At 38.8% G+C, this 23011-nt stretch overlaps 2 protein-coding genes across 4 annotated transcripts; one reads left to right on the top strand and one right to left on the bottom strand.

Annotated features, from left to right (window-relative positions):
• Window positions 1-1735: 1735 nt before the first annotated feature.
• On the bottom strand, window positions 1736-3825 carry LOC131328781 (proliferating cell nuclear antigen-like). The gene is made up of 2 exons (XM_058361682.1): window positions 3507-3825; window positions 1736-2001 (listed from the first exon to the last, which is right to left on the bottom strand). Exons 1-2 carry the CDS (start codon window positions 3823-3825, stop codon window positions 1736-1738), a joined length of 585 nt encoding a protein of 194 aa, XP_058217665.1.
• Window positions 3826-7827: 4002 nt separating this feature from the next.
• On the top strand, window positions 7828-21622 carry LOC131306630 (ethanolamine-phosphate cytidylyltransferase-like). Of its 3 annotated transcripts, XM_058333010.1 has the most exons (10): window positions 7828-7958; window positions 8838-9245; window positions 11536-11771; window positions 12157-12338; window positions 12659-12730; window positions 17818-17885; window positions 18160-18280; window positions 19966-20031; window positions 20130-20252; window positions 21244-21622. In XM_058333010.1, exons 2-10 carry the CDS (start codon window positions 8878-8880, stop codon window positions 21313-21315), a joined length of 1308 nt encoding a protein of 435 aa, XP_058188993.1. In that variant the 5' UTR covers window positions 7828-7958; window positions 8838-8877; the 3' UTR covers window positions 21316-21622. The 3 variants fall into 3 exon arrangements, 2 of the variants coding, with proteins under 2 accessions (XP_058188993.1, XP_058188983.1); XM_058333000.1 differs by having other exon boundaries at window positions 7934-9245; XR_009193945.1 differs by lacking the exons at window positions 7828-7958; window positions 21244-21622 and having other exon boundaries at window positions 7966-9245; window positions 19961-20031; window positions 20130-20250.
• The last annotated feature ends 1389 nt before the right edge of the window (window positions 21623-23011 follow it).

Below are 23011 nucleotides of genomic sequence, written 5' to 3'. Positions count from 1 at the left end.
TTTGCTAAGAATCGAAAATTAGATATCTATGACTGTCTACCCCTTCAACTTGTAGTATATCTATCTTTCCGCGACAAAATCATACGTTATTTATCTATGTGCAAAAAGAAGTCCTGTTGCGTACGTTCCAACGAGAAGATTTTTGCAACTATCTACAACTTCTGCATGCACCAACTTATGCCTACTTTCAATAATATTGTTACGATAAAATGTATTGATCTGGCGTGCTTCTAAGTTGTAACTGTAGTGGCTCCGGAAATGGGGCTCGGGTTGCTTACCGAGCCACAACGCTCCGAGCGGGACCAAGAGGTTCCCCGCTCCTCACCCAACATAGGGTCCAAGGAACCCATGGCGTCCCCTCAGAACATCGCTTGGAGGGGGAAGTCCGGCCGGATCCCTGCGCTGTCTAAGGAGTGTGAAGCATACCCAACCCCGACTTCCCGAGGCTGCCTGAAGGAAGATGGTTATGCCAGGAGGGACTTGTGCAGTTACGCCAGGGAAATAATCATTGGGATCTGACCTGGCCATGTGCTCCGTAACCGCCTTATCCCTTATGTCACATATGACGTCACCCGAGGTGGTTACCCGAGCGTACCCTCCACGCGCTAGCTTGGAGGCCAAGCAAAGCAAGATCTATAAATACAAAGGGACTCTAACCTAGAGAGATATGTCATTCTACCATAACCCTAGACCTATCCATTTCTCTCTACATCTAACTTGATCGTCGGAGGGTCATTGGGCTTCCACAGCTCTAGTAACTTGTTGCAGGTCAGGCGGCGGGCATGCAGAGCGGCGGAGGAAGGAACCAAAACCGACCCACGGTCAAGGTCCCGATAAACAAACCCCTACAGTAACATTCTTTGAAGAAATTAAGAACTTTAAGTGCACGTGAACACCATATTCTCACAAACTCAAATTTTTTCACAACTACTGCTCGTCTGCTCACCACCGAACCTTCTGATGAGTCGTACGTAACAAGATGGTGACGAGGTTTTTGGTAAGGAGTGATCTCATATGTATCGATGGTTCCAAACTCACCAGATAATAACCAAAGTACAATCATGATCAGCTTTGCACAACGCAGCTTGGAATGACTCAAACGCGTCCGGGCGGGGTATATATACTTGCTGCATGTTTCAATATTTCTACTGGAAAAAGATAAACACGGGATACTTTGACTTGCTCTAAAATCCGCTTTCAACTCTTCGCAACGCCGATCAGCATAATTAGCCTTTGAAAATGCACAAAATAGAGCAACAAATCATGCTTGTAGCTGACATATTTCTTCAGAACACTATTCATGCTCATTCCGTTGGGTAGTGATCATGTCCGCACAAACGTTTCTAGATAATGCAATCTAATTGCAACCACAAAATCAACATTTTCTTTTTTTGGGTCAAAATGGTAAGGCATTCATCGATAACAAAAGGATCAAGAAACATAAGAAAAAGCACGCATTCACGTATGCACACTATTTCTAAATACTACTCCTACAGTATATAACAACTAGTTTAGAACAGACTTCCGATTAAGTACTTACTACAAAAAAAAAAAAAAAAAAAAAACTTCTAATCTAGCTAACATATGCTGCGAGTGGGGCGCCAGTGCAGTTGGCACAGGCTCCTTTCCCCATGCATGAGGTACGGGGTTCAAATATCGGCCCTAAACCTATATTGAGTCCAAACTAGCCGGTCGAGTCCACTGCACGCAAAACCAGTAGTAATACAAGGATTTCCTAGTTGTCCAGTTTTGCAAATAGGTCAAAAACTAGTTCAAACCAATGTGTCAACAAAATCTGACATATAATCGTAGTATATTTTAGTTCGATATTATCACTACCTCCTCCTGGACCAGAGTTCCTCAAGCTCGCAAAAATTCTTCTGAACTCCGCGGATGGCACCCCGACTACCACTTCGTATTCGTAGCTTGAGTCATCAAATTCGACATGATCACGGGGGATATTAACGATGTCCGCAGACGTGTTTCTAGTCTCATGAGTTTCTGAAAAAAAGGCATTTATCCACAATCAAATTACTTAATCAACCTAAATATATAGTAGTAAATAGCACATTAGAGAGTGGAGATTCAAAACCATAGAGAACTTTAGCGATACCAGAAGCAGAATAGACGAATGAACTGAAATCTCTCTCATTTTTCACTTCAGTACGTTCTCCCTTGATGGGTGAGTTTGGTCTAACTTTTCAAGGGAGGTTTTTGAATGGTCTTGTTGGTTGTTTTCTCTTAATCTTTGCAAGATTCTGGTCAAATCGTTACGTCATACTTTGACCCGAATTTTGTAAAGATTAGGAGAAAGCAACCAAAAAATTGTGCCAAATTTTTTTGGCCAAACTCACTCTTACTTTGTATAGTCACAAAATAAGTAAACATAGAGGTTGTTATTGGTTTGGAACTTGGGATTTAAGAAGGAGAGGCAAAAAAGAAAACCAAAAATGAAATCTTGTTAATGGATATAGCAGCCAAATGAAAAAGGATGACCCATTGTTTTTTTTAAAGAAATACCAGTTAATTTTCTTGTTATTTATCATCTAAACCAAACAAAACCAAGAAACTTCTCTCTCATTTCGTTTGCTTTTTTCTCGGGAATTTGATTTTCACTCCACTCTTTGCAATCCACATTCCTTTTTTTTTATGCATATAAATTCACATGCATAAAACAAGAAAAAGTAGTGTGGACGATAAAAAGGGTCATGCAAAAATCACTACCATTTCTTTTTCATTTATTTTGGGACAACGAATACAAGTTCCAAACGTTCTCTTAAAAAATGTAGATGCTAAAGGGTTTTCAAGAATAGCAATCACACACTCATACTACTCAAATCTAACGGTTGATCGACGTTTAGGCAGAGAATATTGTACATATCACATTAAAATTACTAAATGTAAGACATTTACACTGTGTTTTCATCTGAATTTGATTTGGGTAGAAAAAAGAAAGCGAGGCCAATTTTTGGAACAAAATATTTGAATCAAAACAATAACATTAAAATTATTTTTTTTTTGAGAAATTCCGTTTCATCCCAACCAGACAAAACAAGAAATTCAGCTCTGTAATTTCATTTCATTTCCCTTAGGCCTTATCAAATGCAAAGGATTTTCCGAATATCAATTCAAGCCCAACCAAAGAAACTCAAGAAATTAATTACCTATTTCCCTCTTGATTTCCGACTCCGATTTCGGTTACGAATTCGAATCTCCAAGTAAAAACAAACTGGGTCTTGATAATCTCATCAAACTACACGTGGATTTTCAAGAATCAATTCAAACAAACACATTACACACAATCAGATACATCACATCACAATATGCAAGGGAATCAATCAAGAACAGAGCAAGAGAAATGATCAACATCTCCGCAAGTGAACATTACAAATACCAAGAACAGAAAATTACACGGGTTTTCAAGAATCAATTCAAAAGGCAAACATGCTCAACACATTATACACCATTCCAATGCACCAAGAACAGAGCAATTAGAGGGAACTGACCAACATCTTCGAAAGTGAAGTCGATGATGTTAGAGCGACAATCAGCGCGAACAGTGATGGAATCTTCGTCATCCATGGTTTCAAGTATACTGCCCAGAGCAAGGACTCCGACGCCGGCCATTGCCTTCCTGTTGATGACATAGCGGTTGAAAAACCCCGAACGGAACCGGAGCAGAGCGACGATGGTACGGTCGATGTCTGACGCTTGTAGATACAAGGTCTCCGAATTGCAGAAGACGGCGGCTACCCCTCTTATGTGCTGGAGCGGCCCCACGGCGTTCCTCAGTCGGTTTCCCTGAACTAGCTTGAACTCTAGCATCGGGATGGGTGGAGAGAGAGAGAGAGAGAGGCGGGAAATGGATGGGTTCGGAATTTTAACTGTTTCTTTTGCTACTCAGAACAGAACAGAACAGAACAGTTTACAGTTCAGAAATAAAAAATTAAAAAAAATACAGTTAGTTAGAGAGTTGGTTACGAGACGGTTGGTTTGCGGCGTACGATTGAATCACCCACGGGGGATCTACAGGCAGCTGTGGTTGACTGCCACGTGTAGGAATAAAAGATGGGAAATTTAGGAAATATCTGTGGGCCACGTGGCAAGTGATGAGGAGGACAATGTACATCGGCCAATTATTCAGTACTTCCAGAGTAGCACAGGACATTGTCATATGGTACTCTTTACAAATAAAACATTGCCACCACAAAATGAAGGTCACTACTTGTCTCTCATTTACTCAAAAAAAAGTGAACGAAAATGTTCCTATCGTAAAATTATCGCAACGTAAATGATTGGAAATACCACGTGCCTACGTGGTATTCTGGAGACGCTAAATAATTACTCGTATACACCAGCCACTCATACTGTGAAGAGAGAGAGAGAGAGAGAGAGAGTGTTCAACTCAGATGCATGTGCATGTGATGAGATTCAAATGCATTATCCATATACAAGCGCAAAATCCGTGCTACGCATGGAAGCACAGCACAAGAAAATTATTTTATTTTTATCACGATTACACTTGTTTATAAAAAATGAAAAGATTAACACTTTTAACATAGCTTTTTAAAAACCATATGCAAAAAAATTAAATGAGAGAAATGGTGACAATAAATGAGTGATATGAGGAAGTGAAAAGGATGAAGGAAGAAAAGACGTGAGATGAGAGTGAGATGAGAGTGATGGAGAGGGTGATATCATGCAGAGCTTTGTATGATTTATGGATTTCTATTAGAAATAGAGTTAATGCGAAGTTGACTACAACTCTTTATTATGCTACGATATTGACATACATATGCATTGTACGTACAGAGGGAGAGAGGGGGTGGTGGGAAATGTATGAGTTCGGTAACTGATGAGTTAGTTACGAAATAGTTGGTAAGAAAATCCCTTCAGACTATAGAAATGTGTCTGACCCCCACAAATTTCCTGAATTTTTAACTTTTTTTTGTTTATAAACAGAGAGATGTGGGAAAGTGAGAGAGAGAGAGAGAGAGAGAGAGAGAGAGGGGAGGGGAAGGGGGAAACGTGGGAGAGGGAGGGAGAGAAAAAATTATTCTATGCCACTGGGTACCGTCACGTGGTCCTCTAAATTTATTTTTTATTATACGTCTTTCATGAGTATATAAGAATGAAACCAATGCTAGCGTGCATCGAACACATGACGTATTTTTGCAAATGCTCTCTGTTAGTTATAGCAAGCATGGCATACAAATGAAACACGTCGGGTACCCCATATCTCAAGTGAAATCGAAACACACCACCCCCCAATTGTTCATATCGAAAATATAATTGACTACGATTTCGAGACAATAATGGAGACATGGACATGATATTACTTGATAATGAAAATAACTTACTTTAATTGTTAAAAACTAAGACAAACATCTCTTACAGGATCAGATTACATGCAGTACCGTTGTTCTTCATTTCATATCTCCACTAAAATCTCTTGCATGTGAATTGGTCATATTATTAACATTGTCCAACTATTATACCTTCAAAGCAACACATCAAGAACCAGTCGAAGGGTGTAAATGACATTCATAAAGTACAATATAAAATTACTGTCATATCAATGAAGGTCGGAGAAGACCAATGTAGTAACAATGAGAGTTCACCAGTAATCATAAATTCAAGAGCTGAAATCTTTTGTGAATTCCTTGAACTTGGCAAACACGCCGCTTGGGTGTATTGCCGCGTTTTGGTAGAGGTGCCAAATGCATAAACGCTGAGATGTTTCCGGCCACTGAGCAGCTAATGCTTTTGCCATGGTTGCATCTTGATCTGTAAGAATTGTTTTAGGCTTTTTTTTCCACACATAGCCTTGGCAAAAGTATCAAACAACCACATGAAAGTATCAGTTGTCTCATCGTATATAATAATGCACCACCAAAAACTCGAGAGGTACCTCATTAATGTACCTACTCTAGAGCTGTGCTACGTGTACAACAAGCTGTGCACAACGGCCTTTTTCTCCCGCCTCGGGTCGCGCAAAGATGATCGGAACCGTTCATTTTGTTCAAAATATGTCGTTTAAGGTCTTTGTACAAAATGAGCTTCGTTCGATATCGTTAGAGGCGTTAACAAAACACCAATAAATAAAATCCCGTTTATTCATATATATCTTGCATCTAAAAATCATTTTACAACTTTATTACTACAAAAACTAACAATTTATTTAATTGTATAATAAAACTAACTTATAACAGTAGTATGTATGTAAAGTAGTATGTATGTAACTGGTATCTATATATATACATGTTCGTACATACATATATACATATACGTACATATAGAGTGAGAGGGAGAGAGGACCCGTGAGTGAGAGAGAGAGAGAGAGAGAGAGAGAGGGGGGGGGGGGGGAGGAGGTGGGTGGTTTCCGGTGGTGGTGGAGGTGGTGCCGAGAGGAGGAGGTGGTGCCGTGTGGTGTGGGTGGTGAACCGTGGTGATGCCGCGGCGCGGCGACGGCGGTGGTTACGGAGAATAGCGGTGGTGTAGGCGGCGGGGAGAGGAGCCGTGGGTGATTTCGGGGTGGTGGTGCCGGTGAGTGGGTGTGTGGAAGAAAGAGTGCATGAGAGGGAGATAAATATAGGGAAGAGAGAGATGTCGGCAGGAGAGAGATGTCGGCAGGAGAGAGATGAGGTGTACGGCTGGGAGCAAAGCCTGGGGGGGGGGGGGGGGGGGCACAAGGGAGTAAATTTTATGGGTGGGCATTCAGAAGCTTGCCAAAATAGGCCGTCGGCTGGGAAAAATCCCACCGGCCCGAAAACGAGTCCCGTTTCAATCGCATAGTCCGGATTTCATTTCGGAAAATTCCAAAAATATTATCGTGGCCAAACAAATTATTCAAAGACTACCCTGGTCTCGTTTTTTCAAGTAAAATTCTCGGTAATCAAATATGTAATTCGTGCAAATTTTCGGGTTATGACATATACACTTTTAGACAGCTCGAATTGAAATCCTTTCTTTCTTTTCACTCTAATGCTTTCTTTCTCTTTTTTTTCTTTCTAAATTCGAGCCGTCAAAAAACATAATGGACAGTTCGGATGCGCTGCACTGAAATTCTTCAAGGCTAAGCAACTCAAAACTCAACTAAAAGACCATTGAATCAAAATTTAAGAACCGAAAATGTCAAACTAGTTTAAAAAGTGGTTTGATCTTTTCCCTCTTGAGCATATCACAACCATTCATTACTAGAATTAGATTTGTGTGCACTACGTTTTGTGTATGGTCTCATATGGTTCTTTACCGAACTTAACAAGACTATGAATCAATTAACCTAGAGATTTATAGGATATTGTAACTTATAAGTTTATAACCGTCAGATCTATAATGAGAAAGCAACCATTCATTAGTCGACCACTTTTTACCTTAGCCGATAATATATTCTCCCATTTTTGACCGTTGAATCTTTACAAATCTTGGTCTTTAAGCAACTCAAAACTCAACTAAGAAAATTGAAATAATTTTTGAAAAGTGTCAGGGACAAAAAAAATTGGCAAAGAAAATATTCTTAAAATGTACATGAACGGCTCAGATTCACTATATAGTGCATCTGAGTCATTCATGTACACTTTAAAGATATTTTTTTTTGCCTATTTTCTTTGCACCTAACATTTCGCTCTGAATCCGATCATTTTTCTTTACGCACAATTTTCAATAATTTTTATCTTAAATTATTATTACTTTCATTTTCCTATCTCTTTCTCTACTCGTTTTCGTTTCACCAAAAACTCTTATTTCTCTAGCACCAATAACTTCCGTCAAAACCAAAACAAAGTCAAATGTCAATTTAGTTTTAAAAGTGGTTTGATCTTTCCCCTCTTGACACGACTCTTTCGTTTTCCTTAAACCCGAAGCCTGAGGAAGCAAGCGGGACCCCTTCCTCCCCCTTCTTAACAAACCACGCCAGAGGGAGAAAAAGCGAGGAGACACAAACACAAACGGCCAAAAGGTGAAAAGAATTCGATCTCACAATTTGCATGACCCCTTTTTCTTCGGCAGTTATTTGGTTCCAATTTTCCATCACTCGGATCGCATGTGATTTCGTTTCTGCCTATACCCATTTGCTCATTTGCCTTGAGTTCTTGTTTAGATTCAGATTTCTGGTTATAATAGATTTTTTATGAATTTCTGAAGACTGCATTCTTTTGTTTCTATTAGAGCTATGGCTGTGGTTATGTATGTTCAATTCCAAATGGGTTGATGTATTTTTCCGTGGGGGATTATGCATCAAATTCTGAAAAAATGCATTTTGTTTTTCTATTACACATATGGCTGTGGTTATGTACGTTCAATTTCAATATGGGTTGTTGTATTCTTACGTGGGGGACTTGAATTTTTGGGGGATACCCATGTCTGCAACCATCTCTCATTGCCCTGAATTTCAATTAAATTGCTCACTTTAACGTGTGGGATACGATTTAAGGGATACCCATATTTCATTTCCCTATTTTAAATTGTCAAAATTCTGATTTCTTGGTTGTTACTCAGCGAAAAACTAACTTGATGGTATCTTGGAGCAAAATACTCTGCCTCATTTTTCTTGGATTCTTGTTTCTTTCAATTACAGTAATATTTCCCAATTTTTAGCTGGAAATTTGATTTCCTCTCTCTCCGCCCCAAGAAAATGTCTCTACCGTTTCCATATTGTTATCTATGTCAGTATGTCTACTCAGATACTTTTAGTTCAACCTGGTTTCACTACTTTGACAGTATTTTTGTTTGTTTTTCTTTCTAAACTTGTCAATGGGGCTGCTTTTTAAGATAATTTGATGTTAATGTTTATTTTGGTTGGTTGGATGAATCATTGATATTATTTGCAGGGTGTGTGTGTGTGTGTGTCTCCTTTTATTGATGAGCTAAGGGGCCTCCATGGAACCAGGAAATATGGACTTCGATACCAACGGTTGGATGTGGGACGGTGTCCATTACTACCCACATCTTTTTGGTGGTATAATGCTTACTGCAGCTTTGCTCGGCTTGTCAACCAGCTTTTTTGGTGGGATTAGTGTTACTAATTTGCCATATTTCCTTCCTGATTTGGGGATGTTTCACAAGAAGAAAAGCGGAAAGAAACACGTTCGGGTTTACATGGATGGGTGTTTTGATCTTATGCATTACGGCCATGCAAATGCATTGAGGCAAGCAAAGGCTTTGGGAGATGAATTGGTGGTTGGAGTTGTTAGTGATGAGGAGATTATAACCAATAAGGGACCCCCTGTTTTGTCCATGGAAGAGAGGTATGTATGTTTTCACCCCACATGGATACCTTTGTTGGTTGGTCAAAACAGACGGTTGATAGTTTCTTACTTCTCACATATATAACATAGGTGGTGATAATTGTTTTTTTTTGGGTTCTATAACCCCATCGTTTTTGGAATAGATACTAAGGTGTAGTGTGGATATAGATAGAGAAAAAACGCATATGGGAGCTCTGGTATTAGTGAGTCCTGCCAATTATCATGCTACGCTTACATTTTCGGTCATCATATTCGTTTTGTTTCCAGGTCATTATAGAGAGGTTAACTAAACTGATAATATCGTAATTGCCGTTGAAAGTGCTGGAAGAAACTACTGAGAAAGTTAGATGTCAATGTATTGATGAGAATATTCACAACATGTAGACATAGTTGCAATAGTTTCTTCATTTAGTTGAACATGTGTTCTCTATAAAGTTAGATGTTGCGATGTCTTGTATGTTTACAAATAAGTGCGCAAAATAGAAAACCGTAGAATCGTGACTATATCCACATAGACATGCTTGTAGAAACTATTGCAACTACCCCAACTCATGCATCGCTTATTGGCTATGTTGAAATGATGCAAGCTTCAAGCCCAACTTCTCAAATAGTCATTGGATTCAGTATTGTTCCAGATGTCAATATGATATGAGAAGAAAGATAATTTCTTTGAAAAGCCATTGTCATGCACATGGAAAGTCCTCGGGAAAAAAGTTCTATTCGTTTCCATACAAAATTATAGAATGACCTTACGAGTTTCCTGTTTGATATTTGGGTGACTCTAATCAAGGTCATATGATTCTAAAAAACCTTAATAGCAGTTCTGAGGCATAGGCAAATAGAAATACAAATGAGCATGTTTGGTATCAGACCATGTGTTAATTTAATGACACTTGTGTATTGTAGGGTTTGAAAGCTGTAGAGAAAGTAAAATGAACAATAAGAAACACGAATAAGAAGTATATTTTACAACATGATGGCACACACGTCACTCTCCAAGGTGCTGTTCATACTTGTACGATCTTAAAGAATAATGGCAGCCATGTTACTGATACAAGTAACAGATACAGAAACTAAACATTCAAGTCATGATGCCAAGAAAACTTAAGCTGTCAATTTAAGAAGCATACAACAATGCCTGTGAAGGTCCACTAACACAAAGTGGAACATGGGTGGGAAATACACTTGTCGTGTGCTTGGCTGAGACAAGTAACTAAGACATGAGTGACTTCTATTGGTCATCCTTCCTGAAGTTTGGTGGAGATCTTCTTTCTTCCTTGCCAATTACCATTCACTTCTTTGCCATTAGAGGGAAGATCAAAGAAGAATTATTCGGTCACACTGAAAACAACTCGGAGCCTAAAGAAAAGAGAGTTCAAAAGGCTCACTACCATTTGAAGGGTGCACCTTGTCCACCTTACTTCCCTCATTTGATCTGGAGTTGTTATATCTTAGACACCATCAGAGAATCACCATTTGAGAAAGCCCCATTTTTCCCTCTCTGCCTCAGATTATAACATATGGGTGTTTGTTACTGAGGAGGTCAGAAAACTTTTAATCATGACATATGAGCCTTGTTATTCTACTACTGAAGCGTTAGCCAGCACCTTAATACAAGAGGCGATTATACTTACCTTACCAAATGTGATGGGGAAGATTCATGAAGTAGCTTTTCAAGCCTTTCGTGCAGAAAAGTTCCCTTCTTGAATGAAAATCTAGTTTTAGCTATTTTAATTTATAAAAAATCTCTTCCACCAAAATTATTTTCCTGTGAACAGCTACCTTCTGCTCCAATTAATGATACTTGCTCCCTAAACGGATGTATATGATTGCTTTCCATCGTGATTCAGATGAAATCCCTTTTTGTTCAGTTTAGAAGAAGCTGACACAGCTTCACCCATTTGGCCACATCTGTTCAATGACTATTGCATATGGAAGGGTTCAGTTTACGGTCTTAAAGGTTTACAGACCTCACTGTTCCTTAGGAACAAGATAACTGATATAAGTATGTTTACTGACTTTTTTTTTTCGATCTTTACTACCGTTTAATAATTTACGTAGTTAGGATTCTTTTTGTTTTTTGGTATAGGAATACATAAAATCATGGTAATGGTTGGTTGTGGTTTGTTATTCAGTTTCTTTATTCATCTATGGTATCTTTCTAGATTTGCTGTGCTCATGAGTTGCGATTAATTTCCAGAATTTAGCACTTAGCAGTATGAACTCTTACGAAATGACTTCCTATAGAATAGCTGGTAGCATTTTGAGATAAATTTTAGGTGCTTTCCAGGCTTGTCCTTGTTAGTGGGTTGAAGTGGGTGGATGAAGTCATTGATAATGCTCCTTATGCTATTACGGAGGAATTTATGAATCGTCTCTTCAACGAACACAAGATTGATTACATTATACATGGTGATGATCCTTGCTTACTTCCAGATGGAACTGATGCGTATGCCCTGGCAAAGAAAGCTGGGCGCTATAAGCAGATCAAACGCACTGAAGGCGTATCAAGCACAGATATTGTAGGTACTGTAATTCTCTATTTTATCTAAGAGTATTTTGGAGTTTTAGCTGGAACAACTCGCTTGTTGGTCTTATTGGATGTGGGATACTCTCATGTTAGGCTACCAAAAAAGATATCAGTATGAGATGAAATGAGCTTTTTCTTCCCTTTAGAATAACCCTGTTAAACGATTGTACTTAAAAATATGCTCATGTTAAGTGGGAGTGAGCTCATTTGATCCTCATAGATATGTAACCTGTCCCTCTATCAAGGAAAAAAGGATAAAGCAAAGTGATGCAGGTGTGCTTTATCGTTTGCATTCTCTCTGATCTAATAAATCAGAAGAAAACATTGTCCAAGACCCAAATTGAGCTCTTTCGTTAATTATGCACAATTTGAATGATGTAGGAAGGATACTTGCTTCTGCAAAAGACATGAAAGTTTACGAAGGTTGTGAAGGATCATCTCTGCATGGAGAACCTCATAACCTAAATAGCATTCAGGGTGAGGAAAGTTGCACCAACGGTGGCCACATATCACATTTTTTACCTACTTCTAGGCGGATTGTGCAATTTTCAAATGGTGGCAAGGTACATTTGACTTAACTAACTTCTTCAATAGTCATCACACTAAGACAGTCGAAAGTTAGGAATTACCTTCTATCATTGCCGTATGTTTGTTCCTTCATTAGTAAGTTATTATTTATAATCATTTGAAGTCTTGCATATTTCCCCTGAGCCAACAAAATGTGAATTACAGAGCTACACTACTCCAAACATAGTGACATAATTTTTATCTTTTGTCTTATCCAAGATCTTATGTCCCTATGCTTCTGTGCTCTCTAACAAAGGGATAATCGGTCCTATGGAACTTATTGTCGAAGAGCTCAATTAGTTTCATCTATTTTCAGGGGCCTGGTCCAAATTCTCGAGTGGTATACATTGATGGAGCATTTGATCTTTTTCATGCTGGACACGTTGAAGTACGTATGGCTAGAAGTTTGAGTTTAATTTTTTAAGCTTTTTTTTGTCCCCTTACGACAATGCTTGAAATTTTCACCTTTGTTTTACCCCTTCATAACTTCTACGTAAACAATAATATACTCGTTGTCTTTCGTCCTTTTCCTTTTATGTTACTAATTTACGTCAATATCAAAGTTAGGAGTCGTGTCTCTTCAGGCATTTAATTGTTTAAGATCAAGCCATTCTGTAGTTGGCACTGAAATGCTGCTTGCTATAAAAACATTGTAACTGTGATCCTTGATTTATTCTAACATATTGTATTTGTACTTTGCATGCCTGAAGAGGACCTTTTGCCATTGTGCTTGTTTCTTTCCTTTGGTGCGATTGCACATCCTGTATTTATATAGTCATAGGCAGGAGGTATTCAGTTTAACAGTTGCCCTGATATTGGAATGTTTAATTTTGTTGGATGTTTATGTAACTATGTTTTTATTGTGTTTTTCTTTTATGAATATTTGGCAGTTGAAGTTTAGATTTTGTTTGATGTCTTTATGTTTGGGTGAATAGTTGTTATTTGCAATGTTAGATACATCACCTCATCTCCTCGTGCTTAATCCTCAACGAGGCCTTGTTGCCACTTTTCGCCTTTTGGCCTTAACCTTACCTGAACTTGGAAAGCCAATAATTACAATTCTTTGACAAAAGTTTTCTAGCCAAACATAATAAATAGGTTTCAATCGTTTAAACATAAGCTAGCCAAACCACTATTTTTATTCAGCCAAACTTTATTCAAAGGTAATAAATAATATAGGACATTCAGAAGCATCAGGTGACAAGAACCTCATGAATCCGTAATCTTCTGATTGGATCGAACCCGTCTGTGTTACTAATCCAGCTACTAGAAGTGATGAAGATAAGAAGAGCCATCCTTAGGGCTTGAAACTAGGTGTGGAAGTAGATTTAATTCAACCCAGCCGGGGGTTTCTTCAAACTTGTTAGGCAACTCTATTGACCAATCATTCCCACATTCGTAGCAAATACACGAGAAAACAATGTTCATCTGTAACTAAGCTTCAAAACCGTGTAAACGAGCAATTACAGTCTTGTTATTAGAGATGAGGAAAAGTGTATAGGGTGTTAATGAACCCTTACACATATACCTTTATTTATATTACTCTGGGGAGTTACACATACATAAGATAGACGATGTGGGACAAACCCACTTTCTCTAATAAACACTTCTAACACTCCCCCTCAAGCTGGAGAATAGATATCACAAATTCCCAGCTTGTTACATAAAAATTCTAAACGAGGTTTAAATAGTGATTTGGTAAAAACATCTGCTATCTGAGCACCTGTGGACACAAAAGGCATAGCCAACACACCAGCATCAACCTTCTCTCGAACGATATGACAATCTACCTCAATATGTTTGGTTCTCTCATGAAACACAGGGTTCGAAGCGATATGTATTGCCGCCTGATTGTCACAATACATAGGAATGGGTAACTGCACCCGAAATCCCAGCTCCTCAAGAAATGATCTCAACCAAACAACTTCACATGTAGTATGAGCCATGGCACGATACTCTGCTTCTGCACTAGACCTTGCAACAACTGTCTGTTTCTTACTTTTCCAGGTAACTAAGTTGCCACCAACAAATGTACAGTAACCAGTTGTTGAACGTCTATCAGAAGGTGACCCTGCCCAATCTGCATCAGTAAATGCCTCAACACGCAAATGACCATTGGAACGGTAAAATAAACCACGTCCAGGATGAGCCTTAAGATACTTCACAATACGAATACAAGCTTCCCAATGTGGAAGACGAGGAGCAGACATAAACTGACTCACCATACTAACAGCAAATGAGATATCAGGACGTGTATTGGTAAGATAATTTAACTTACCAACCAAACGACGATATTGGTCTGGATGAGGAAATTCCTCCCCCTGATCAACGCAAAGTTTGACATTAGGATCCATTGGAGTCTCCACAGGTTTGGCTCCCAGCAAACCTGTCTCCTCTAGAATATCCAACACATATTTCCTCTGGGACAAACTAATCCCATCCTTTGACCTTGCTACCTCAATACCCAAGAAATATCATAGCTTACCCAGGTCTTTAGTGTGAAACTGACTATGTAAGAACTGTTTCAACTCACCAATCCCTTTCTGATCATCTCCAGTAATAATAATGTCATCTACATAGACAATGAGCAATACTTTCCCTCGAGCCGACATAAGGGAAAACACAGAATGATCTGATTGACTTCGATGCATGCCAAATCTCAAAATAGCCTCACTAAACTTGCCAAACCACGCTCGAGGAGATTGCTTAAGTCCATAAAGTGCCTTGCGAAGACGACATACCTTATGATGCTCCCCCTGAGCAACAAACCCAGGTGGTTGCTCCATATAGACTTCCTCCTGGAGATCGCCATGGAGAAAGGCATTTTTGACATCAAGCTGATACAACGGCCAGCCAAGAGTGGCGGCAAGAGAAATAAGAATTCGCACAGAGCCAAGCTTGGCAACAGGAGAGAACGTTTCGGAATAATCAACACCATAAGTTTGGGTGTAGCCTTTAGCAACCAGGCGAGCTTTGTGACGCTCAATAGTGCCATCAGGTAGATACTTGACAGTATAGACCCAACGACAGCCAACAGTAGATTTCCCAGCAGGAAGAGTAACCAACTCCCATGTGCCATTAGTATGAAGAGCAGACATTTCATCCGCCATAGCTGTCCGCCACTCAGACCGAGATAATGCCTCCTGAACAGTTTTAGGAACAAAAACGGAGGAAACAGTAGTAGTGAAAGCACGAAGGGATGGAGAGAGATGAGTATAAGAGAGAAACCGAGAAATAGGATGAGAAGTGCTAGAGAGATTAGAAAAACCATATTTTGCCGGGGGACGACGATTCTCACGAGTCGGATATCGAGGAGCAGGTGGATCCGGCGACGGGGGAGAAGACGGAGATGTGGGCACTGAGAGTTCGCCAGACTGGAATGGCTCTGTAGGCGGAGGTGGTGCCTGAGGCGGTGGCGGTGCTGATGCTGGGAAACGACGAACATATACCTGCAAAGGTTGGGGTGAAACAGTGCCAGTAGGAACAGCCATAGGTAACACAGACTCGAGTGTAAGAAGATCATTGATAGCAACAGGGTCCGAATAATATGGTAAGGACTCATTAAACGTGACATCAGCACACACAAAGTGACGACGTAAAGTAGGAGAGTAACATCGATAGCCTTTCTGGGTGTGTGAGTATCCCAGAAAGATACACCTAAAAGACCGAGGATCAAGTTTACTCCTATCAGGATCAAGAGCATGAACATAACTGGTGCACCCAAAAACTCGAGGGGGTAAAGAGTGGAGAGGCCGACCGGGAAACAAGACCGTATGAGGAACCTGACCACCTAAGACCGTAGAGGGCATACGGTTGATTAGATAACATGCAGTGAGAACGGCGTCACTCCAATATGACTTAGGAACCTGCATTTGAAATAATAAGGCACGCATAACCTCGGACAAGTGCCGAATCTTGCGCTCAGCAACTCCATTTTGTTGTGGAGTCCGAGAGCACGACGATTGGTGAATAATGCCATGATCATGTTATTAGAGATGAGGAAAAGTGTATAGGGTGTTAATGAACCCTTACACATATACCTTTATTTATATTACTCTGGAGAGTTACACATACATAAGATAGACGATGTGGGACAAACCCACTTTCTCTAATAAACACTTCTAACAAGTCTCATTTCTTATCAAACATAGTTGCAAAACCTTTTTTTGAAGAACAATACAAGGTTTAGTTCAAGTATGAACATGGCCGAAGCTTAAGATAATACACCCCAAAAAATTAATTACAATTAGGTGATTGTCAGGACACTACTAGGACAGCTTTGGGGTTCTCTAGTTTACCCACTACAAGGTATGATTGACTAGCGGAAAATTTAAGATGGAAAACATCCTCTAACTGAAGCTTCCAGATCCAAACTGACATTTCATGATCTCCCTGGTATTATAGAGTCTAGAGACAATGAAGAGGTACTATCTTCTTTCACGAAACCAGACTTGACCACTTTCATGAGTTCTATAGTATGTGAGTACTTCGCCATTTTCTTGCCACACTTTGCGACCATCTTGGCCAGATTTCAATTGGTGGAGTCTGTATACTGTCAGTGAAAGCACAGGGAGGTTAGTATTATATTGAATACCATAGGTAAGCATAAGATCTCTGCAATTTTCACGTCAGGGGAGGCCAGTATAGTTAGCCCTTATTAATAGCATGGTGCTATTTTCTGTGATTCTCCTACATGTATAGGTAATACATGTACCTAGGCATGTTCTTATGTCTACATGAAAGACTTGGGCTATTCAACACCATAGGCCTGCCCTGAAACATTTCACTCATGTCTATGTCACAAACCAATGGTCTTTGGCCATAGGCTGTACGATTTTCCATTCAACTGCATGTGTAATCAAGTTGCCATTGTATCGGATTTACACGCTGAGGGTCATTGGAGCCTGACGCTGAAGTTTTACCCAAGTTTGTAACTTTGCTCAATTATGCACCAATAAATTGGGGTGGTCTCGGTCCAATCCTGCTCTTTTGCTTGTTCACTGATTTATTTTTCCGGGGACAGCATTTCAAGTCAGTTACAAATTACTTTTTTGTCTGGATTCCGGATTCCCTGATGTAGCAATTTTGAGTGGTTGGTGTCCCATAACAGTTTAGCACAAGCAGACATGTGTACCCACACTTATCCCCATCCCATTTCCATTGGAGGGAAGGAAGCATTAATCTGCAACTTTGTACATGTATAAGATAGGTTGGCTTTAGTTCTAGGAAGAAAAAGCAAATGAATATATTTACATTGGCTTTCAAAGCATCAGGGATTTTGTAACGTACTTAATGTGAATTAGCCTATCTTATAAGCTAATTAAGTGTCATGCGTGACCTCTTTTTTCTTGGTAGTCTCACCTCTGGAACGTCATTGCATCTTCCGCTTAATTCAGTAATTAGTAATTACCTATTGAAATTTTGCTTAGTGTCTGTGTTATATAATGTTTTTACCGGGGCATTGTGCTTTCTCAGATACTCAAAAGTGCCGGGAAACTTGGAGATTTTCTACTTGTTGGTATCCATAGTGACCAGATAGTCAGGTGAGGCCATTCACTATATGCTTTTCAAGCTTCTGTCATACAGACATCTGTGGTCAGAGGATAATACTAAATACTACCATCATGGTGTCAGTATTTTTTGCTATACAATATAATTATTGGGACTTGGCGATTGTTGCCGACCCCAATTGATTGGGACACAAGGCTCGGTTTGGTTTGGACTTAGTAATTGCTAGGCAGTTAGTTTAAGTTTATATAGCAATCATCTTATGCTAAAAGAAGGATTAGAAAAATCACAAGTTGCTTCTGTATGCAGTGAACAGAGAGGGACTCACCATCCTATTATGCATCTACATGAGCGTAGTCTTAGTGTATTGGCCTGTCGTTATGTTGATGAAGTCATCATTGGCGCACCTTGGGAAGTTACAAGAGACATGGTGTGTTTACTTTCTCGTTTATATGATATCATCATTGTACTCCTCTTCTTTAAAGCATAAGGAGCAACTTTTCTGCTTTTAGCAACTTGTGTGGCCATTATTACATGGTTCTGTTGGCCTGATTTGGCAGTTTACGACAATAAGTGTATTGTTGGTTGGTTGCCAAGAATGCTGTTAGCAAATTACAATTCCACCCTTCGATGGTGGATCCTGTAAGGATGTGATTTATGTGAATTAAAGTTGGAACTATTTCCAGAACCACCCCTGACCAGCAGGTTTGCTAATTGGTCTTGGATAAGTCCAAAAACCTGGAAAAAAAAGAAGAATTCTACCTCTCTGAGGTATGTATGACCCATCTGACCCACTGGGTTGAAGGGAACCGACTGACTTCTTGTTTGCATGTTCAAAAGAGTGAGATCATCCTATTATGTGCTAAGACGATATGTGCCCTTAACCTCAATTGAAAGACAAGGAATCACCACTAGATATCAATTGCCTTTTGTTTGAAATCAAGGAGTAGAATTCTTTTATTTCCCTTCAAAACAGCCAAAACGTCTCAGTTGCCTTATAGTAAACTTAAATCCCACGATATGTAGAAAAACGTACTGGAAATAATCGAACACATTGAAACACACTGGAGACATCAGGATTCTGAACAAAATTTTCTTCCCGCCATAGAGGCCGCATCAGATAAAATACAATCCTCTTCCACAATTTCCTCCTACTCCTCACCTTTGTCCCTCTTCACCAATGACCCCAAACCAAGTAACAATTGAAGCCCAAAGTTTCCAAGCTACCAGACAATGTAGAAGTAGATGGGGCACCAAATCCAAGTGCCACTTATATACGCAACAGCAATTAAAAAAAGGTCCTTCATCCTCATGTAGGATTTGACAATGGTTAATGGTAAACAGTAGGGACCTTATGCAAGTTTTATCATGAACATTTTGTTTATTTGTATGACTTGTCCAATGTTTATTGTTCATTTCGACTTACAGCACCAATTTTTCATGCTTGTGCACTCTGTCATAGACTAATGGACCTCAAACATTATTTACTCTTTCGTTGTTATGTAAATTCACATTTCATTTTATTTCATTTCTTTAAGGTGATTTAGTATTCGGATAGTTTTTTTTCCCCTGTTACGGTACATTGTTTTGTGTTTGGTGTTATTTTCACTTTCATTTTCCTCATGCTTCCAAAATATTTCAGAAATTATTCCAATTCCAAGCTAACTGAAACATCTACTTAAAAGAAAAGTCTGAATGCTTGTAAAATAAAGGTTACTCCCAATTACAAATGGTACTACATGCAACTTTGGTTGCACCACTTTGTGCTCTCCTTGGTATTTGGCACCTATATATAAACATGTGGATTTCATGTTTGAATAAACGTACCCACGTTGACCCATATATCATCTACACTTTGATATGATCTTTTGTTTATATTTAGATACAGGTACAGATACACATGATTGTATTATGTCTCTCGAGTCTCGTCTCCTTCCTGAGTGCATAATTAAGGACAAATGGAAAAATATTTTCGTTTTTATATGAACTAATTTAAGAATACATATTTTAAGTGCCATAATGAAAAATTATATCTTCGATCTTTAATAGGAATTCATCACTGCTAATTAATGTTATAATCCTTCTCTGGGCGGTTGTTTCATTGGCATAGGACAGATAACAACTTTCAACATCTCTTTGGTTGTGCATGGGACAGTTGCTGAGAGCAACCATTTCTGGAATGTAAGTTGACTCAATTCACTGAAACAATTGTGATTTCCAGCTGTGGATTGTGCTGCATCTAGAAACCATGTCTTGAACATATGATTTACTTAATGCAGGGTAAGGCTGACCCATATGAAGTTCCCAAGAGCTTGGGAATGTTTCAGATGCTAGAAAGCCCGAAGAACATAACTACCACTTTAGTAGCACAAAGGATAATGGCTAATCATGAAATTTATGTGGTAATTTTCTATTGCCCTGTTGTTTGAGATTAAACTTCATCCACATCTGCTGATTGAGCTGCAACCAATACCCATTTTATGAAACTACATTTGTCTTTTGTTAAATTTTGTCACTTAGCGAATGTGTGATGGTAATTGGAGATGAGTATTGTGAAAATTCATTGGGATTTTGTGATACTTGTTTCTTCCAAGTTCTGCAGTTTTAGCTTTTCTCAAATTCCATTAGAAATTATGGTATTTGTAAAATGTAGTAGCAGCAGTGATCAATGATAAGTCGAGAACAGACCGCTAGATGCGATGCTAAGAAGCATCAATGGAACCATTGTTAAACGGAACTTTTACGGGCCAAGGGAAGATCTAAATTGACACACCTAGTGAGAAATGATATGAATTTGCTACATTTAAACAAGCATTTAGTACTAGAAATAAGCAAAATGGTCACCATTAGCACATCTTGTCAGTATTTGGTCATTTAGAACATAGAGTATAATTTTCTGCAAATTGCAGAATTATTTAAAGCTGTGCTAATGGTGACCATTTTACTTATTTTATTTTTATAACATGAGCCCTGTTTAGTTATGAGAGGTGATAGTTATGTACACCTCTCCCGCTTAGGCTCCATGAAGGACGATATTTTATTTTGTTTCGATGGAAACGGCCTACAGCATTTCTCTTTCTGAAATACAATGTTAGTGGAATCTCAAAATTCCAATGTTTCCACCGAAACACCAAAACAAACCAAATCATATTAAAATTCTGCATATAACTTTCTTAAACTTCGAGTTGTTTTGACTGCCACTGGAAATATGCAACAATGGCATTTCCATATCCAAAGATAAGAAACATTTCCACAATGGTTCCGAAACTATTCGTTGACCTACCTAACTACTGAAAAGAAATTTTCATCCTTGGCTCCAGGGAAACTTGTTGCCTCAATGTGCCTTGGGCTTTGAAAACGTTTGTCCTGATATTTCTGATTTCATGGCTGCAGAAACGAAATGCCAAGAAGGAAGCTAGTGAGAAAAAATACTACGAAGAGAGGAAATACGTGTCCGGGGATTGAAGGCTCCGCTCAAACTTCATACAGGTAGCTGTAATGATTTTTCTTGGCTTTAACCCATTTGTGAGGCCCCCGTTGTTGTACCATATAAAGCTTTTGTATAACAGATGGAGAAAGAGGATAGACATGGAATAATATGCCCTCGTGGAAAGACTGCAACATGGTAGAGTAGAAATCCCTCATTATAAGCTGTATTTCTTGTACTTGCACAAATGAATGATCTGAGCCCAGGTTTTTGGTGTTCTAATCATCTAAAGGGTTCTGAATTTTGATTGGTTGAAACACGTGAGATGAGTCTTTTTGAAAGCAATTTCTGGGTTGCTCCCGTTATTATTATTATTTTTTTCCATTATTTTTTTCCGATGACCTTGCCGTCTTGGTTTTTATGATCTTGGTAATGATACCAGATATCTTATCAATAGAACATGAAAATCCTCGTTTATGTAATCCAGAAACTGTAACAGGAATAAAACTGTAGTGTCTTCCAATCTATCTCCAATGGGGATGGGCAGGCGAGGCAGACCTATTGAGCCTGCCGGGGCGCCACTCTCCCAACCCAGCGAATGGAAACGGATCCTGCTGAAAGGAACTAGACGTTCATGTCGGTCCATTTGCGGGTTCTACTTTCAAATTGAAAAAAACGATTGTCGCGATCATCCAATTACTAAGAGAATTGTTGTAGGAGTCAAGGTAATGAATCCCGTGTCGTATCAGCTGGTGGTATGTACTGGTATTGTACAAATTTGGTACTTTACACCTCTTTGTTCCGCCTTAAATACAGGCCATTTGGAATTTATTTTATGCTTTCATTACCAGACAATACCAGTTGGTACCGGACCGGGCTATTTTTTATTTTTCTTATTAATAAATGTGTATATTATACTAATAAATTCTTTTATGTAAGAAAATAACACTAATAGCGATAAATTTGAAACGGTATTCAGTATCTTACCGTACTAGTAAAAAAACCAGTACTCTAGCCGGTACGGTATTCAAAACCTTGGCAGGAGTACGAGATTTCTCACGATGGGTGACAAATCTACCAAGCGAAAGTGATGACACACTTGGAAAGAAAGTGATGACACTTGCATATTCGTTTTACTTTTGTTGCTACGACAAAATTGTGTCGAATTCATCAAGAGCAAAATCCTGCAGACCACATTCACTTCAAATGCGCGCAATTCGATCGAATTCCCTTTGTACTTTTCTTTTTGGGTAAATTTTCAGACTACACCTTAACAAATTAAGACTTGAAACTACGAGTAAACACAATTGAGACGTCGCGATATAAACTGCACAACATAAACATAAACGCCATATTTCGACAAAACACCACAAGAAATAAGGAATTTACTTACCTAAATTTGACCTTGATGACATTTGATTAGTATCATGCAAAGTGGTGTTCAAGCGTGCATGCATAGTGTAGTTGGCCACTTGATATATTTAACTAAATCGTCAGATTTTAGTTTTTCCAATCGTTATAAACCATTCTGCAAAAACCCAGAAGTTCAAAAACATTGCCCCATTAAAATCAAGTTTGGAAAAAATTAAGTTACAGGACTGTTTTGAAATAAGTCAATTGACTTATTTTTTAAGTGACAAGCCTATGGCTTGTTTTGGCTCAACAAGTTAAAATGATTTTTTTTCTTTATTTAAAAAAAATTCGCATTTGTTAATTTTGCGTCCAACTTTTTAT

Source organism: Rhododendron vialii, chromosome 1a (genome assembly GCF_030253575.1).
Source record: "Rhododendron vialii isolate Sample 1 chromosome 1a, ASM3025357v1".
In the NCBI taxonomy this organism is placed as follows: domain Eukaryota; kingdom Viridiplantae; phylum Streptophyta; class Magnoliopsida; order Ericales; family Ericaceae; genus Rhododendron; species Rhododendron vialii.
The sequence above is the reverse complement of the archived record's forward strand: the minus strand, read 5'-3'. Positions and strand labels throughout refer to the sequence as shown.

Coding starts and splice junctions, on each gene's coding strand:
- LOC131328781 (XM_058361682.1), bottom strand. CDS start 3,825: ATGCTAGAGTTCAAGCTAGTTCAGGGAAACCGACTGAGGAACGCCGTG. Junction 2,002..3,506: donor CTTCACTTTCGAAGATGTTG/GTCAGTTCCCTC, acceptor CCTTTTTTTCAG/AAACTCATGAGACTAGAAAC.
- LOC131306630 (XM_058333010.1), top strand. CDS start 8,878: ATGGAACCAGGAAATATGGACTTCGATACCAACGGTTGGATGTGGGAC. Junction 12,339..12,658: donor AATTTTCAAATGGTGGCAAG/GTACATTTGACT, acceptor ATCTATTTTCAG/GGGCCTGGTCCAAATTCTCG. Junction 20,032..20,129: donor AGAGCAACCATTTCTGGAAT/GTAAGTTGACTC, acceptor TACTTAATGCAG/GGTAAGGCTGACCCATATGA.